Consider the following 19,808-nt stretch of genomic DNA (forward strand, 5'->3'; position numbering starts at 1 on the left):
GATTTCAAATACCAAATTTAAGGATGAATTATTCTCGAAATTTAGCTCTATGCTGTATTCCACTCAGATATAACAATGATTATTCTAACTTAGATCTATTTCATTTGTCGAATATAAAATGATATCTGAAATAAGAAAAATGTAGAGAATTAAAAATTTTTTAACAGAGAAACAACCGCCTTCAAAACCACTATTCCAAAGTCAGATCTGGACCAAATTACAATAGGACCACTCAGGTAGCACCAGCTTTCAAATAAAAAAAGAATTATCAAAATCGGTTCACCCAGTTGAAAGTTTTGAGGTAACAAACATAAAAAAAATACCGACGAATTGAGAACCTCCTCCTTTTTTGAAGTCGGTTTAAAATAAACACACACATACAAAACGCAACACAACACAGAAACAGTTTGGCTTTCCATTGTAATTTTTAAGGTGTAATCCACTTTTGGCCATATTATTAACTATGCTTTTATATTTAATTCTACTGTATCGCTGTAAGATTACCAACAGATAAATAATTAAATAAATACATAAAGGTTACCACAAACGTAATCTGTGATTCGACAATGTTTGTCCCTGACACTCGTGCATCATGTGCCTGTAACAAGGCCACAGAGATTGCCGTTATGCCATTGTTAAAGACACAGTCGTTTGATAAGCCGCTCTACTTGCTGATAATTAAAGTCCGCTTTATGATCCATAATATTGGTGACTAATACATCTAGAAGTATGCGGAAATATGTTTATTATTGATATTGTCCTTTGTGTGTTAACAAAATACAATATTAAAGATTTTTTAAAGCGAAGCTTTTATACGGACGTTCGGATGTAGAACGTCGCTCGCTGTGCGGCCATGAATTGCATTGCAGTCACTTTTGAAATTTTAATATCCGTTGTGATCAAAAAATATTGGTTTCTACTTTCTGTACTTTATATATATTTTTTTATGAAAATAAGAGACGAGACAAGCAGGACGTTCAGCTGATGGTAATTGATCCGCCCTGCCCTATGCAGTGCCGCTCAAGATTATTAAAAAACCCGAAAATTCTGAGCGGCACTTGATTTGCGCTCGTCACATTGAGACATAAGATGTCAAGTCTAATTTGCCCAGTAATTTCACTAGCTACGGCGCCCTTCAAACCGAAACACAATAATGCTTACACATACTGATTCACGGCAGAAATAGCCGCCGTTGTGGTATCCATAATCTAGCCGGCATCCGGTTCAAAGGAGTCTCCCACTGGTAAATATTAATATATTGTACTTCTTAGAGATCCTTTACCTACCATCTTTATTGCGCTCCTTAGTTTCTATTCCATATGAAAAAACTTAACTCTTTTAGCTGAAATTTTCACAGAATGTCTTATAGAAAGAAGGACATTCTAATCTGTCGTGCCTCAACGTCCGACGTTCTAATGTCTATTGCTTGACCCAGAGACGTGACACATACTGACACACCCGTCAACTGATAAGCCTTTCACCTGCTGGTGAATAAGTTTATGACTTGATATGTAGGTGACTCATTTATTCTATCTTTAATGTATGACTCCGTTTTGTGAGAGAGGGACAAGAGACCAGCTTCGGTCTCACTCTTACTGCGTGCTGTTAACTGGGTGAAGAAGTGACACCGGTAGACGCCTGTCGGGGACTGATCGAGTGATAAAAAAAAATCAAGTAATAGATTGTGGTTGGTGGTAGAAGGGTGAAAATTTAGGGTTGAATTTATTCTATAATAACACATATTTTTAGCAAACAAAAAAATCCAATAAATAAAAATGTTTGGGGTGTATCATCCTTATCACAGAGAGATGAAAAATTGATTACGACCAGTTCTCAGACCTACCGAATATATAAAATTTTATAAAAATCGATCTAGACGTGTCGGAGGCAACTAACATGAGAATTTTATGTTATGTAGATATATAAAGACGTCGTTAGGTTTTTTTTCCTTAGTAACCACAAGGTATATCACCCCATAATGTTTTTTTTTATTCAAAATATAAGATACAGACTACAAAACATTTAAAGCCATCCCCATGAAAATTAAGTGAGGAATCGCGAGTTCACTAATTCTAAACTTAAAATATTTTAATATTTGATAATTATTATTCTCAAAATATCAAATTAAAGTAGAAAAAAATTTACTTGATTCGAGCGGCCGAATTCCACCATCGGACATTACGTGCAAAGTACCATCCGCATCACGTAGACGTCTGGCATTCCACAACCGCGCGTTTTGTTCGAAATTTCTTGCCTCGCACAGCCACTTTATGGAATCAACTACCGGCAGCGGTCTTCCCGAACAGATACGACTTAGGGACCTTCAAGAAAAAAGCATACTCCCACCTTAAAGGCCGGCAACGCATTTCTTGACACACCTGTTGTTGCGGATGTCCATGGGCGGTTGCCTCACCTCTCCCCATCCCGTGAGCCTCTTGCCCGTTTGCCCCCTCTCATATAAAAAAAAAAACTTAAAAAATGTAATATATGACTGAATTAAATAGCAAAGCTGAGGACAAAGCAAAATAAAAAGAAAAGAAAGAATGAAAAAATTAGGCAGTGAGACACCCAGGCTATGCTTTTTAGTAATTATTGGCCATGATCAGCGGCACTCATTCAGTCATGTTTGGTCTTCATGAGAAAATCTTAAAATCATTGAGTTTGAGTTCCTTGGTGGTCGGGATCAAAAGCTTTTCAAACTCAAACATTTCTTATAGAATTACATGTAACATGAGATTTGTTGCTAGAACATGCCAAAAATGGCAAGAGACATGCGAGGGATGACATGGGTCGTCACTAGTAGTTATATATATAGTAATATTCACCTTCAAGAATAGAGCACACTCCCAACTTATAGGCCGGCTACTTATTAGAATTAAATTCTACTTACTATAAGCACTGCTTCAAGTCCCGTGTAAAAATTCATATAATGCAATCAGTAAAAATATGTATTTTAATATGAGAAACGGACATTTGAGTTATATTTCAAGTGAAAATTAAATCTTGTAACGAAAATTGTTATTTAAGTCGGGAACTGTAATGTAATATCCAGTGATTGTGCTTTACAGATTGTTCTTCCAAGTGGTGCCGGATGACCAGAGCTTCGATGAGGAATACGCAGGTGTCTTTCATTTTAGGTGAGCCTGATATAGCACATAATATACACATACGCACACACACACTTACTATATTTACTCATTGACAGTTTGGCGATATATACAGACAGATTTTTTTATTTGTATTACTGTACTACCCGTAGGGTTACCATTTAGTCTGTACTTTTTAGTTGATCTCGTTGAGATTTCATTCTTCGTAAAGATTAAGCACTTATTTGATATAAGTTGATAAGTCGTTTTATTACTATATTCCATCTAATTTACAAAAAAAAACCGGACAAGTTAGAGAGCCGGACAAAATCTGGACTAGAGTCTCAAAGTCTGGACGTGCCCGGATTAATCCGGACGGATAGTAACCCTAATTGGAAGAGACTGGACACACCAGATTACTTGTACAATTATTAAAGTAAATAAAACCATCCATTTAAATTTTATTGTTTGGTAACGCCATCTGTTTGCTTTCCTATAAATTAATAAGTATAGATGCGATCACACCTATTTAACCTTCCCGCGCACAAACATTGCGCTGAACTGCCTAGTGACAGTGATTGATATTAAGAAGATCGCTTGTGATTAAAACTATTTTGCCATGTTCGAGCTGGAACAGTACGCGGTCATATTATCCTCAACCACGTTGGTACACCGGTAAAGGTAAGGCATCCTAATTCCTCAATCACTGATCGCATCTATATGTTTGGTTCTACAGGCGAATTACGAGCCTCCTTCTATATACAGTCCACTTAAATTCTAATATTATAATAACCGCCTTTTCCCAAATCTGCCTAAATATATGATGATATCGAGAGAATAGGTAATAATAATGAATGTAATAGGTTCTGGCAATATGGACGCTGGGTGGACGTAGTGATAGACGACCGTCTCCCGACCTACAGAGGAAAGCTGGTGTTCCTGCACTCCTCCGAAAGGAACGAGTTCTGGAGTGCGCTACTGGAGAAGGCATATGCCAAGTGAGTTTTTCATATAATACATAAAATTCTCGTGTCATGGTGTTAAACTTTGAACTCCTCCGAAACGGCTTGACCGATTCTCATGAAATTTTGAGTGCATATTGGGTAGGTCTGAGAATCGGACAACATCTATTTTTCATCCCCCTAAATGTTAAGGGTGGTCCACACGATTTTTTTTTAATTTTTTTTGATTATGAGTTAGCATTAAAAATACATACAACTTCAAATTTTCACCCATCTACGATCAACAGTTACTTTTGTATCGCGATTTTAATATCGGCAATACAACGTTTGCTGGGTCATCTAGTATTTATATAGAAGCTGCTGCTTGCTTTGTAGTCCACGTAGAGCTGCAAATATATCATGCCGATAAAGTATTTTTGCTAGCGGGATAATAATATATAGTCTACCTTACCGTCTTTGAAAACGTCAAAAAAAGTTGAGGTTGACAGTTAACCTGTATTTAGTTCAATACACGCGCACTAACACAAAGTAGCTTGTCACGCTCACTAAAGTAATAAACCAACGCCTGTTTTCATCGGTTGTCTAGCAGCAAGGGTCATCTGACACAAAAATTCTTAAATTAATTTTTTTAGCTCCTATATTGTTTGTAGCAAACACAACAAGTAATAAACCTAGCCTGTTTTCATTTGATGTGTAATAAAGTGCTGTCTGCACACATATATTAATGAAAGCTAGGCATTTATTTTCTCAAAATTGATTCCTTTAGAATTATTTTTTATGTCACTTCTAACACTACCACCGCTTCGGAAACAAATGGCGCTCTTAGAGAAAAGACCACCTTCCACCTTCGCACGACACGCCACAAGTTAGGATATCATCCCCACCATCTGGATGTGTGGCGGTCCTCCACAGTGTGGGTTTCAAGGAGCTTTCTTCCACGTACTACAAAGCTGTGGAATGAGCTTCCTTGTGCGGTGTTTCCGGGACGATGCGACATTGGTACCTTCAAAAAAAGCGCGTACACCTTCCTTAAAGGCCGGCAACGCTCTTGTGATTCCTCTGGTGTTGCAAGAGAATGTGGGCGGCGGTGATCACTTAACACCAGGTGAGCCGTATCGTTTGTCCTCCTATTCCATTAAAAAAAAAGATGAAGCGGCGCAAGAAACTTCCAGCAATTCTTTTTTGCGCGCGTTTTAATAAAAAATACAATTATTACAACAGTTATTGGTATAAAATAATAATAATCTAGTCCTAGGCTGTCCCATTCATTAGATATTCAGCTGTGGACTAGTAAGATCAATGACAGAGCCATTTTTAAATAAACATTTAAATTTATTTATAGATAATGCCTGAACAGTGACTGGGACTTTATTATAAAAGTGTATACATTTACCCTTAAAGCTATTATGTATCTTGTCTTATAATAATAATTGCTTGTCCTTTGTACCAGCACCTACTTACCGCAGATTACTTAAATTTGTAAACTATGAAACAATTACCCAACATACTTTGCGTTACAATATTTTTCCGCCATTGAGCTGCAATTTTTTCAAAGGCTCCACGGATCGTACGAGGCTCTGAAAGGAGGTTCAACTTGCGAGGCTATGGAGGACTTCACTGGTGGTGTTACTGAGATGTACGAAATGAACGAGTTGCCGCCCAACTTCTACACCATACTGCTGAAAGCCTACGAAAGGAACTCCCTCATGGGGTGCAGCATTGAGGTGAGATCTTCTTTATTTTCACCTGGTTCTTTAGTGCAGGGGACCGCTTACAACTTCGTCAAGCCTTCGTCATATTTTAATACTTATTAAGTTCAACGAGCTGTTTTCACTTCCCCCTACTAGATGTGTTTTTTGATTGTCAGTGTTTGTCAGCCATTATTTCCAGCTTTCCCGTTATGGAAAGGCGTGTCTGAAGGTACAGGCGTATCATTAGTCTCCAACTCCACGTCAAAATCTTGTGTATCATTCCAAGTTATTTAGGGTCACCGTTCTTAATTCTTCTGCAGTCACGCTGTACGGTTTTTGCATATTATGTCTTTTATTATATTGCTAGTTATTAAAGATTTTTTTTATTATTGTTATCTCTTAAAACCCAGAGACGCATAATAAAGGGCGAACTTAAATGGAGAGCCGTTTTTGCCTGCGGTTGTACTGCGAAAACTACTGAACCGATCGGTATAACACTTATACCATAAGATGTTGGCCTCGTAGAAAGTTTTGATATGTTGGTGTTCACTTATCCGGAATCTATATTTTTTTACTTCGAAATACCTATATATTAGCAATACAAATAAATAATTCAATAACATTTTATTACATATGACAATTCATACAATGAGCGGGCACAGGGTACTTAATTTATATGACAAAATAACGTTTGCCGGGTCAGCACATGTATATTATATAAATCTACAGCAGCAATTGTTTACAATATATTATTATGATTTATATCTTATATTATTCATTATGATAAAAATTAATTTTAATATCATAATTCAATAGAGTCGTGATCGTTACTTGACCAATGAGCATTCAGTACACCGTACCCGCTCACCTGTGTTGGTTGACTAAATTGTTTGCATTGCAATAAGTGTTTGTAGTTTCCTCGATTAATAACAATTCTTATTTTTGTAATTTCCACCCGCTTTTATCTTTTAGAGCGAATTACGTTGGTTGCAGCCAGGAGATGCAAAAAAATGCAAATTTACTTCAACTTATTTATTAAAAGAAAGTTATAACTAATTACAATTAATTATCCTAATGTCTACTGATCGATGCTAGATCAAGTAATGTAAAATACAATTATATTTCCCATGATCGGGTAAACGCCGTCATAATGTCACCTAAGTCACGTTTCTGCTGCACTTGCGCCTTGTGCCTCGAGTGCCGTGTGCAACGTTTATGGGACTATGCTTATGCGGCGGTTCGCTAGGGTTAGCTATGCGTAACTAGCGTGTTATATTTAATTGGTTATGTGTGTATGTGTCCAGCCGGACCCCAATGTCCTGGAGGCGGAGACCCCGGTGGGTCTGATCCGAGGTCACGCATACTCGGTGACGCGCGTCAAGTACGTGGACATCGAGACGCCGGGCCGCGCCGGTAAGATCCCGCTGCTGCGGCTGCGGAACCCCTGGGGCAACGAGGCCGAGTGGAACGGAGCCTGGAGTGACAAGTGAGTTCAGTCCGTACATACATTGTTTCTGGGACGATACGACATCCCTACCTTCAAAAAAAGCGCGTACACCTTCCTTGAAGGCCGGCAACGCTCTTGTGATTCCTCTGGTGTTGCAAGAGAATGTGGGCGGCGGTGATCACTTAACACCAGGTGACCCGTACGCTCGTTTGTCCACATATTGCATATGCTTTTGCATATTTAGTACCTTTTCAGCAGTAGTTGCATATTATAGAAAAATAATAATTATTATTCATATTGTGTGTGTCAAATAAAAGACATTATTATTATTATTAATTACGCTCGATCTCGCTCATCGTTCTATGCTTTTCATAGTAAGCCCAAACATTGCACCCAAATTTAAATTCTGCCCAGTATCCTCAGTAGACGTAGAACGCAACTTTTTCGCTTACAAAAGTTTATTAAGCGATCATAGACACAATTTGTCTACAGAACATTGAGAACAGTACTAAGTAGTACATATGTTTAAAGGTTAATCTTAAATTTAATTGTTACCTAAGTAGGTATATCTTGTAATATTTTTTTCACAAATACGATTTTCAGTACAAGTCTTTAGAAAATAAAGAAAAATATGACTTTTAATTTTTTCCTGTTTAATCATATTTTGGCCCTTTTTATGGATTTTCGTGCATGTTTTAGCTATTTTACTTGCATATTTACATGCATATTTTGATCATTTTTGTAGCATATAATCCGGTCTCTAGTAATATCGGTATGCGAAATGGCTTCAAACTTGGCCACAATAAATTCTATACGTATATAAATACACGATTCATGCAATTGGATTGAAATATCGACATCAAATCAATAAAATATATATCGTGAGTACCCGTCATAACAATTACAATAAATACACTGGTCTTTATTTCATCTCAAAATACCAATTATTTAAGATTTTCTTCACTTCTAACGTTCCCATAAATGTTTATATGCCGCGCGGGCGCGCACCCGTTGTGTGACGTCACGGGTCAACACTCGCTCCCTTGTTTCCTTATTTAGTGGTTGTGCTTTTACATTTCGGCCCAACACATGACTTTCTTATATTTAAATTAAACATTTCGAACAATATTTGCGTAATCTCCTAGTGACCCCTACCGGAGCGCGCAAAGTACTGCGCGAGTGTTGAAATATGACGTCACACGTTGCGAGCACCGGTCGGTCGAAACACGCGCCATTCGCATATGTTTACAAAATTCCATATCTCGGAAACTTATTTAAGTATCGAAATCATTGTGACACACAATTTTTATATTCTTTCTATAGAGAATTCGAAAAGATATAAATTAAAATAAGTGAACATTCTTCATTATGACGTCTACTAGCTAGTTATTGTAAAATTAACTATATGTCAATATCTCTTGCTTGTACACCTGTTCATAAAACTTCCTTAATTCTCTTCCCACTGAATGGGAATGGATCAAACTCTTCAATCTTTCAACACAATCCTCCGTAGTTATAATTTATCACTGTGACGATTTAATTAGTTGTTTTCTAGTTATTATTTACTGTATGTTTATGTTTAAATTATATTATGTATATCGATAGCACCACCTACTGTTATCTTATCAACTAGAACTATTTCAGTTTAGCCAGTACAGGTGCCTGGAAAAAATCGCTTTTAAGCGATAAGGCCGCCTATTGCTTTTTTTATACGTGACTTATGTTATATTTAATTATTAAGTATGTGGCGTGCAATTAAGATATATTTCATTTCATTTATATGGGCATGAACTTAAACAATTTTTTTACTGTTTTATGATCTCTTGTATCACTAGGAAGTATTACGTGTGTTCTGACAGCAAGGAACAGAGTACGCTACTTTTTAGACTTAACATCTTATGTATCAATGTGATAAGCGCAATTGTAGTGCCGCTCAGAATTTTTGGGTATTTCAAGAATCCTGAGTGGCACTGTATTGTAATGGGCAGGACGTATCAATTACAATCAGCTGAACGTCCTGCTCGTCTCATCCTTTTTTGTCATAAAATCTTTGTCATCGTAATGTTATTTGGCTGCAAAATCCGTCCCAAAATTTGAATTATGAAAAATACGAATCAACTTAAGTAAAACCATTAAACGGTATATTTATGAAGGAAGATAACATATTAGTAATACTGTCCCACAGGTCTCCGGAGTGGCGGTACATCCCTCAGTCGGAGAAAGATGAGCTGGGTCTGACCTTCGACGACGATGGAGAGTTCTGGATGTCGTTCAAGGACTTCTGTCAGCACTTCGACAGGTACCTACAATGATATTCACAACAAAACTCCGTTTAACAAAACACTTGCATCAACATTTTTGACATTTGGTACGGTAAATTTTATATATTTCGTTTTCTTGCTATTTAACAATAGGTTTTTAGCCCTAAACCAGTACACGATGTCAGATAGAATATCGTTCACTTCGTCATACATAGCTTGGTTTCTTTTCACTTTGAAAATCAGTGAAGTGTCGTCCGCAAACAATACTACCTTATATTTTTTCTCTATAACATTAGGAAGATCATTTATATTTTATATAGATAAAGAAAAGGAACGGTCCGAGAATAGATCCTTGTGGTACCCCCATACTGAGAGGAGTCCCAGGAGATCTCTTGCCATTCACGTCGACCTTCTGAATTCTATTGTTTAGATATGAAGGCAGAAGATCGAGCGCAATTCCCTTTATGCAATCCAAGTTCCAATCATTCAATAAATCAAAAAAAAAACTAGAATTGTAATAATATAGCGAACGGTAGGTAGAAGTGTTCACCTACAAAAGTTTCTCATGTTAGCCCCGTTGGCGTATTACGTACTAATATATTATTCCTCAGGTGTTATAAGAGCATAGGTAATGGTGAACACTAACTTGAAGAGTTTGGTAAAAATGTGTCGGTGTTTCAGAGTGGAGATATGCAACTTGAACCCCGACTCGCTGGACCCGGAGGAATGTCCCGAGGGTTGCACCAAGAAGTGGGAGATGTCCGTCTTCGAAGGGGAGTGGGTGCGAGGTTCGTACACACACAATATCACCCTGTCTCCCAGAAAGGTTGGCAGAACAGACACACACACACATATGTAATTATAGTATGAAATTATTTTATTGTAATAGGTACTTCAAATTGACGTAGAACATAATATGGTTTGAGATTTTTGAGTAAAACTTTTTTTTTCACAAATAAATATGTTGATTTAAAAAAGAAAGAATTTCAACTATTCAGTACAAATCGCCAATTTCATGCTTTAACCCCGAATATTATTTTTGTGACTTAATTAATAGGGGTTATCATTTATCATCAAGTGATGCATATCCGCGTCCGACCTTTGCTACTACATAATTATGAATATACCGTAATATGTGTTATGGCGGCAGAAATCACCTGTACTAAAGATTAGCCGCGAAGCTTTCCCCTTGAGCCGCGCAGCCATCAAGTGAGCCTCACTTACAAAATGATGTTTGATGCGCGTTCAGTCGCCATTCACACACAGAACGTGCAACGCGAGTCGAATAGCGACAAAAATGCCGAATTGTGGTATAAAAATCGTACAGTAGTTCAAACCAAACTCACTGTAACATTACCTATCACCGGTCCAATTGACTAAGTTTACTTAATAAATATAACTATTAAAACTCGGAGTTTCCCTGCTAGATCGAATCAGAAATGAGGAGACCAGTGAAGTGGCATTGGGCAGGGCACACAGTTCGACGAACAAATTGCCGTTGGGGCAGTAATGTCCTATGTCTAAATGGCGACCACGTACAGCAAGACGTAGTGTTAGTAGGCCCCCCACAAGATGGACCGACCATCTGGTCAAGATCGCCGGACTACGTTACATGAGGGCCGCGCAGGACCGATCGTCATGGATATCTTTGGGAGAGGCCTTTGTACAGCATCTGACGTCTTCCTCCTGATGATGTTGATGATAATGTTATTGTGTATAATGCTACCAAACTATGATAGTTGCTGGTACAAAACAATTATATTTGAATTGAATTGAAATTGAACTTAGTCTTATAAGATACAGTGCAAGGCGGTGACGCGTCATACCGCTTTTAGCGGGAAGCGATATGATTGGTTTGATCGCGTCATGGACGCCACGCCCATATACCCCAGTTTGTATTATAATATATTGATTGGTATTTTTCGGTCTTATCCCTAAAAAGTCTTTGGCCTGTACCATTATATGAGAATACGTCAGAACCTTCTCGAACAGTATCTTTATGTTCTCAGTCCTAGGAGTACTGCATTTAAGTTGGTATCTCCTCTAGCATCTTAAGTACTGTAAAGTTGGCAACACTGATTGTTAGCGTTCATCACTACTCTGTGTTGTAATTTGTATTAAGAAATATCCAATATAAGTTTTTTGATAAAAGGAACATATCTAAATTGTAAAAACGAAGTTTGCTTTTATAAATAACAGCATTTGTATTTGTATTGCAGGGGTAACGGCTGGCGGCTGTAGGAATTACCTGGAGACATTCTGGAAGAACCCGCAGTACACTGTGACGTTGAAGGACGTTGATGAAGGTGACGACGAGAACAAGTGCACGGTGTGTATGTTTATATATAGGCTGATTGTAACGTTGGGGAAAAAAATATGTTTTACAAAAATAGTTTTTAATAATGAAGTTATAACTTAAATACTTCAAGTTTATATAATAAAATATACACACATATAGTTAGTGATACTAAACTAATGCTGCTTTCCGAATATCCTTATAACGATATGCCCCCTTAAAAGGCATAAAAGGCATTTATTTTCTTAAAATTGATTCATTTAGAATTATTTTTGATGTCATTTCTAATCCCCATCCTCCCAGCATTTTTGCGCTCTTTTTAATAAAAATATACAATATTATACTGTCATTGCTATTGCTATAAAATAGTCCCAGGCTGTCGGATCACTTAAGTATTCAGCTGTGGAGTAATAGGATTTACGACAGATCCATTTTTTAATAAAACATTTAAATTTATTTATAGATAATGCCTGAATAGTGGCTGGAACTTTATTATATTTAAGAAGAACCCTTAAAGCTATAAAGCTTATGTTCGGTTATTTTTGTCGACTGTTACAAATTTGTATAATGACTGGTCATTCCAGATAATCGTAGCGCTGATGCAGAAGAACCGTCGCTCCCAACGTCACCAGGGTCTGGAGTGTCTCACCATCGGGTTCGCGGTGTACCGTCTGGCCGACTACGGCCACGTCCCGAAGCCACTTGACGTCAACTACTTCAAGTACAACGCCAGTGTGGGCAGGTCGCAGGCCTTTATCAACTTGCGGGAGGTTAGCGCTAGGTGAGCACTTTTTCTCAAATCTTTTTCTCAAAAAAAATATCCGCTCCCTGATAAGATCAAATGACAAGGCTAACATTAAGATGAGATGCATATAAGAGCATGCCATAGAGAAACTTGTTGTTCAGGGAAGGGTCAACGGCAGTAGGTGAAGAGGCCGCTCCCCTGTGCGCTGGACAGACCAGGTCGAAGCCCTAACCAACACATGTGCCAGAGAAGCAACGGCCAGGGATTACTGGCATAGAAACGTTCGTCGTTCGACGTGACTACGACTGCTCTGTCAAGAGTAATCCGACGAAGAAGAAAGAACATATAGATTTCAAATGTACTTATTCAAAATAAGATTTTCAAATCACTGTGAAGACCGCTGTGAGCTGAACAATACAGCCGTAACTTATAAGCTATTAAAAATGAATAATAAACTACTATAAGTGTATTTGTTTTTCATATTCTGAATGATTTAATTTTTTTTAGGTTCAAATTCGAGCCGGGCTCTTACGTCATCGTGCCGTCGACCTTCGAGCCTGACGAGGAGGGAGAGTTTCTCTTGCGTGTATTCTCTGAGAAGAGCAATAATATGACGTATGTATCACGTTTATATGGGTGATATTTACTTACAACTTAAAGCAGGTTCTACTTTTGTCAAACACTCGGTGCTCATGGTGCCACTAACTATATAAAATTCAAAAGTCCCAAAATTTAATGATAAGATAGTGGGACAAACAAGGGTGTGGACATCTTGTGATGACCACCGTGGGAAAAATATACGCTTACAAACACTATTCTGTAAAACTTGTTTTATTGGCAAAAATAACATTCTTAAGGATTATGACAAGATTTAGCGACAAAAATTTATTTTTTATTTGTGTAATCAATTACTAGAATATTGTTCTAATTTTTGCATGAAATGGCCATTCAAAGTTGAAAAACAGTTAAAAATTTCAAAAATTTTAAGTAAAACTGAATTTTATTTTATTTTTAGTTGACAGAAGTATCTATAGATTTCCTCCTTTAATTTGAAACTGTATTGCTAAAAATTTTTTAACATTGTTACTCGTAAGGACACCAGCATGATTTCACAAATAATCTCTAAAAGCTCGTGTGTATCTTTACATATTATTATAGATAATCAATCACTTGCAGTCGATTAAGAATTATTCTCAAATGATCTCAAACAGTAAACAAATAATAAACAATTAAACAGGCGCTCACAACAATTTATGTTATACTCGATCTTATTTTTCGAGTTATAAGGTCTAGATTTCCTAATTATTTTTAAATATTGTTGGAGATCTAATTTGAAGGAATTTGAAGAAGTCATTACAACTTTTTTTTTTTTATGGAATAGGAGGACAAACGAGCGTACGGGTCACCTGGTGTTAAGTGATCACCGCCGCCCACATTCTCTTGCAACACCAGAGGAATCACAAGAGCGTTGCCGGCCTTTAAGGAAGGTGTACGCGCTATTTATGAAGGTACCCATGTCGTATCGTCCCGGAAACACCGCACAAGGAAGCTCATTCCACAGCTTTGTAGTAGTATATAAAGGGATTCCTATTTATTTGTTATGATTCCCAGGGTGGTCATCAACGTGTTGACACCCTGGTTCCAGCCTATTGTTGAATTTTGGGACACCTAGCTCAGAAGTGAATTCGCGTGGTATATTGCGCAGAATTTTGCTAGAAATTAATATGAAAAATGTTTAATTCCTCGAACATAGAAACATATTTTGCAGTGAAGCGTGAGAGAATACCAATAGCCACGAGTATCCTACTCCACGTAGCACCTTTTTTATTTATTAAGTAAAACTGATGAAAGCAATTATTATAATATGAAGTTACTAAACAAAACTTATAATATGAGACAAGCTATTAGGAAGAAACAGGAATTATATTTAAATTGAAAATGACAATATACCTTTATGCTTAGATAAATTATACCCAGATGGAGCGCGCAGAACACAAGAGTAAAGCCACCATACCAAATACAAATTCAAAAGCGAATAAGATACTCGCGTCATTACAACACTATGAGTCGCATTGTTTAACACGTCACTACTAATTAGTTTTATCATGGTAAAAAAGCCGTCTTGTATCTTCGAACATTGTAAAAGTTGTTTCCACAAATAAAATAATGTAAATCATTCCACAGGTTACTATTGTTTATTTACAATTTTATTATTACACAAATAAAATTTGAAAAACAAAATTTTATGAATGATGCGGGTAACGAACCCACGACCTCCGGCGTTCCGTGCCGGTGCTCTAACCAACTAACAATTTTATTATTTTTTTTAATTACGGCGCACTTGGAAGACAACACATCGACACATTTTATTATTATGATTTTGTTTGGTGACCACTTCTAAATAATAAAATACTAATTGTGTAATAATAAAATACTACAAATATTGCAAGACTACTGTTCCAAAAATTTGTGGGTATTTTTTCCTAACATCTAGCAACACTACACACACAAAGTGTTGCTACAATGTCACTAGGCACACATAAATATAACACGACCTCACGTTATTTCTTGAGATAACTCCAACTGAGTATATTTTATTAATATATACCTTTATGTTTAGATTCTAGGTTTCCATATAAAACTCATAACAAATTTACCCTCGCAATTTATAATCTTTATTTAATTAATTTTTTTTCAGAGAAAATGATGAGGATGTCGGTATGGGCGATGTTGACGAAAGGGTAAGTGGTTATTAGATTATGATTTTTATGAACTACCCTCCTATTAACAAATCTGAAACAAACTGCATCTTAAAGCGGGTTAATATTCATATTATTCATTTAAAAGTTATTCTGATACGCTGTCAATGTCCAATGAAACAAAGCCATGGAATTGCGTTTCCCTTTTATTTTCATTAAAGCTCAACTTTCCGTTGTCGTGGTAAAATTACACAACTTTTACATACTTATTTTGTGACCTAAATGAATAGATGAACGGAGTTCTTGTCTGAAATAAATTAATTATTATCATTATACTCTTTATTACATTTTAATCTAATTTCCTATTGGATAGATGCATCCAATATACGACAACTTGTACTTTACAGTTTGTTATTTATAACTTTTTATGAAATATTTAATATTATTGGATGCAGAATGATTCATATATTGGAAAAGCAGCACCTGTCAAACTAATTTCCTATGTATAATACTGCCATTGGAAAATACTCTATTCATTGAAAAGAGTGGCCGTTGAGTTTCTTGTATGTTCTTCTCACGGGCTTTACTTTTGCCTAACATATTATGGTAGATTCAGTCATTTAAAAGAAATATTTATAGTGAAGTGTCATAAGCGCTTAATTGAATAAGTTTATTAAAAGTTTGACTATGTGAGTAACCTCGCTCGTGTGCTAGGTTAGTACTTCGAGAATTTGTCCATCTCAGCTATCACGAGGCTATTGTTATTAAATGGTAATAATGTTAAAGGTGAAAGACATTCTACCCCCGCAACCAGAGCCGGCAGATCCGGTGCGGCAGTTCTTCGAGCGGCTGGCAGGTTCCGATGGAGAGGTAGATTGGCAAGAGCTGAAAGAGATCCTAGATTACGCCATGAGGGAAGGTAAGAACTTACTTAATCAGATTTTGTCCAGGGTATGCCTGCCGCAAACCCCATTTCTGCTTGGTATTCCAGAATAAAGGGGTGTAGTTCCTCCCTATGAGATGTGCCATCTTAAGTCTTATGGTGACGGCTGCTGTGTGATGTGATTGGAGTTGTATCGCTTAGAGCATGGGCATCCATTTAAACGTGAGGCGATTGTCTTTTTTTTACTTTGACTTAGTGAGATGTGAGATTTTACTCGAACCCGCTAAAAAAAATTAAATTTAAATATGTTGATGTGTGCTCTATTGCAATAGATTTAATAAAAAAATGACTTCACTTAATTAACGAACTTGCTTGATTTGATTTATATTTTCTGAGAGTGTCTCTCCTCCACGTGAGATTCAATAAGATTCGGTTCGACCACTATGACCTGCCTAAAGTCCTCACATAATAAATGGACACCTCCTAGGCTACATGTCCACTAGTGAGCTCCCAATCGATCGCAGTGTAACGATATCTTAAGCCATTTTATTGGTTTGTAATGGTCACAGCCCCGGTCCGCTTCTCCTCCCCCCTACAGTCGACAGGCGGCTTTAGTGCGATACAACTCAAATCATATTGTCTTTTATGGGCCATGATGCCACTTTACTAATGTAAAGCAGCATGATGGTGGCCCAACTGCCGTTCCGTCACTATTTCTACAACATATATTATTCAGTTCGGGATTGGTAAATTATTATAGATCTATCTCTATAAGCTAGTAACTATTCAAAGACTCATAACTACAACTAAGTACGTCGTCTTTTTAAAAATAAAAAAAAAGTTTGTATTTGAATTAAAATTAAGGTTATTAATTCAGTTTGATTCGTTACCCAAGTTCCCTATTATTTGCCATGCTTCTATTGCCAATTATTTTAATTATTTCATACATAATATATTTAAAAAATTCGAATCTAATCATATTATCATAGTAAAATATTATTTAGTTTTATAATCATCTCATGAATATTTAGAATTTAATTTAGAAAATAAAATATTAAAGAAAATACATTTCTATATTAATGTCAAACACTACACGGGTAGGCGTATTACATCTGCATAATAATCGATTAAATTGAGACCATAGTGTTTATCACTATGCCTAATAACGTAAGAAACTCACAAATATAGAGTTTGGTTCTTATCTCTGCTCTGATGCACCCCAGTATCAGCTCGAACCATGACTGTGTACTCGAATTATCGGGATCTAGTACTCTGTGAACACTATCGATCTTATAACACAGTAGAATCCTAATACCTATATGTATTAGAATTGCAAACAATTTAGTCACACAACTGAGGTTAGCGGGCGCAAGGTACTGAGTGCTCATTGGTCGGGTAATTATCACTACATAATATACAATCGCTACTGGCTACTATAATATGTTTTTTAAACCGTCCCATATATGTCATAAGTCATGCAGTGAATTATTAACCTTATATCTCAAAACGAAAGCGAGGGAAGTATGGAGATGAAGTACCATGACAAACTTCCATCTGATCAATATTCTATTTGAAGGGCAACAACTGTTTCTTTTAAACCATAACAGATTATAAATGTGTTTGACATTGGTATGGAATTATAATTTATAATTAGTTAATTTGGCTTTAATATTTTTCATTCATGAAAACCTCTTTTATTTTACTTTTTCTAAGCTGTTTGTATATATGAAGTATGTGTATAATAAAATGCCCATTTTTGTGTGTTAACGCTTTTATGATAAGGCTTTTGTGTTTATTTTTGCGTGCCTCGAGGTGTTGTTCTGTTATGTAAGTAATTATATAATTATTAATCTTCGTACAGTTTGCGGCACGAGTTGCAAGCACAAATAGAAATCACAAGGAGAAGTTACAGTTTAAATTTCAAATTGAGGTTGATCCAATAGAAAACAAGGACCGGCTATGAGCCAATAAGCGACTTGTCGGCTCTGCGTGAGCTTCAGAACGACCAATGAAAAGCGTGCTCACGACTCGTGCCGGTAACTGTAGTATGTAACATGTGAATAGACGTGGATATTGAGAGATGTCAACGAATGCGTAGAAGTGTTAAGTGGTGTGTGTACGTGGCGGGAGTAGTATCATATAAACGTTCCAATAACTGCTTAAAATCCCTCTTGAATCTTTTATTCCTCTTTTCATACTTTAAAAAGTGTACCCTTCCTATTCCTTAACAGCAAAGTATTGTACAATATTATTGGCCACAATATTTAATTGTTTATTATTGTATTTTTTATGGAATTAAATATAATTCACGCTTCGCGTTTAATGAAGCTTTCTTTAAGAGAAAGAAATAAGTGCAGTGGTTTTTTAGTTCAAATAATTTTAACGTTAACGAAGTACGAATGAATAACGAACAGTGTTCGAATAGGCTGCAGCGAGTTTTAGAAATGGCCGTACGCGTTGTATATTCGTATACATTAACTTATACAGATAACATTAAAACAATTCATTCAAATTAACACCTTAATTTGTGGCAGTAATGTTCAAAGTCTATTGTATACGCCCATGAGAAGCTCATTGATTATGGTGCGAAATATTAACGTGAAATGTGTTTTCGGGCGGCGATATATTTTGTTTTAGCAATTGAAATATAATTTTTTTGTAAAATGATTAAAAACGTCAGCTAGTTAAATAATTCTGTTAATTTATGGGGCACTTACCTGAAATTCGACTCCATCCTTTTTAAGTTTGGACGTGCTGTTCTTTCGGCAGTTTTTCACTGAACACTTTGTCATTGCGTGGCGTTGTATTCAAAGCGCGGTCAAAACACAACTGAACGAAAACTGCATATTGATTTCTGATAAACTTTCAAATAAATCGAAGCCACAAGTATCGATTATAAACAAGTTTGATACCTTTCAAATTCTTTCACTTTAACTCTCTCGTTCAATTATATTCGCTATGTCGGACCTTATCGATTTCAATCAATTTGAAACGCCACGTGCTCATTTGTGCTTTGTTACTTGTTGTGACAAGACATTAAATCAGTGGATTATTATTAAACAAATGCAAGCATGAGTTAATTGCGACCTTTACATTATCAATGTCTATTTCATCAAAAATGTTCATTATACATTCCCTTAACTCTTAATTTTCCGCCATTTTACCAACCACTGCTAGATTCTGAACTGGATCATTCGAAATTGTTCACAAAAAAATGGTTGAGTACCAATTATGTAGATAAAAATCGAAGCATGTGAACCCGCTGTTCCGGTGTGTGTAGAAATGGCAATGCGTCACGGCGCCGCGTACGACGGCGGCGGGGGTGTCACTAGTAGCACGCCGCAGAGTGAACAGGGCTGTCTCGAGCAGCTTCTGTGTGCGCTCTGCACTCCCATCTGCAAGGAGTTCGGCGTCGATCTGCAGCAGATAGCTGGCCAGAATCAGGAACAGGTGCATCTGACCCAACCCCAGCCGGCGCAAGGTAAGTGGAGCGATAAACAATATACGATAATAAATTTATTGAACACATGCATACTCTATACAACCTCCACATACGAATCAAAGTGTTATTGTGTGCGCTCGTAACAAGTTATACTTCATTGGCCTACTAAACAAAAGTCTTCAGTATTCTTTATTCCTCGTGTATTGTAATAGAGATGGTTTTAAATACAACAGGTTAAAATATAATAATACCACATAATTTAGCAAAATAACGTTTACTTAATTATTATTATATAA

At 36.6% G+C, this 19,808-nt stretch overlaps 1 protein-coding gene across 7 annotated transcripts in view; it reads left to right on the forward strand.

The window, feature by feature from the left end:
- LOC126976164 (calpain-B-like) overlaps positions 1-19,808 on the forward strand; it is a 64,052-nt gene that overhangs the window by 33,929 nt on the left and 10,315 nt on the right. For 5 of the 7 annotated variants that reach the window (XM_050824389.1, XM_050824388.1, XM_050824392.1 and 2 more), the window contains 12 exons: positions 3,069-3,137; positions 3,950-4,084; positions 5,604-5,772; positions 7,044-7,225; positions 9,372-9,485; positions 10,129-10,235; positions 11,667-11,776; positions 12,328-12,524; positions 12,996-13,103; positions 15,187-15,229; positions 15,974-16,106; positions 19,351-19,551. In XM_050824389.1, the coding sequence (XP_050680346.1) occupies positions 3,069-3,137; positions 3,950-4,084; positions 5,604-5,772; positions 7,044-7,225; positions 9,372-9,485; positions 10,129-10,235; positions 11,667-11,776; positions 12,328-12,524; positions 12,996-13,103; positions 15,187-15,229; positions 15,974-16,106; positions 19,351-19,551 (1,568 nt within the window). The remainder of the gene's footprint in view (positions 1-3,068; positions 3,138-3,949; positions 4,085-5,603; positions 5,773-7,043; positions 7,226-9,371; positions 9,486-10,128; positions 10,236-11,666; positions 11,777-12,327; positions 12,525-12,995; positions 13,104-15,186; positions 15,230-15,973; positions 16,107-19,350; positions 19,552-19,808) is intronic. The other 2 variants (XM_050824394.1, XM_050824395.1) reach the window with 1 other exon arrangement.

This window comes from Leptidea sinapis, chromosome 39 (genome assembly GCF_905404315.1).
Source record: "Leptidea sinapis chromosome 39, ilLepSina1.1, whole genome shotgun sequence".
Classification (NCBI taxonomy): domain Eukaryota; kingdom Metazoa; phylum Arthropoda; class Insecta; order Lepidoptera; family Pieridae; genus Leptidea; species Leptidea sinapis.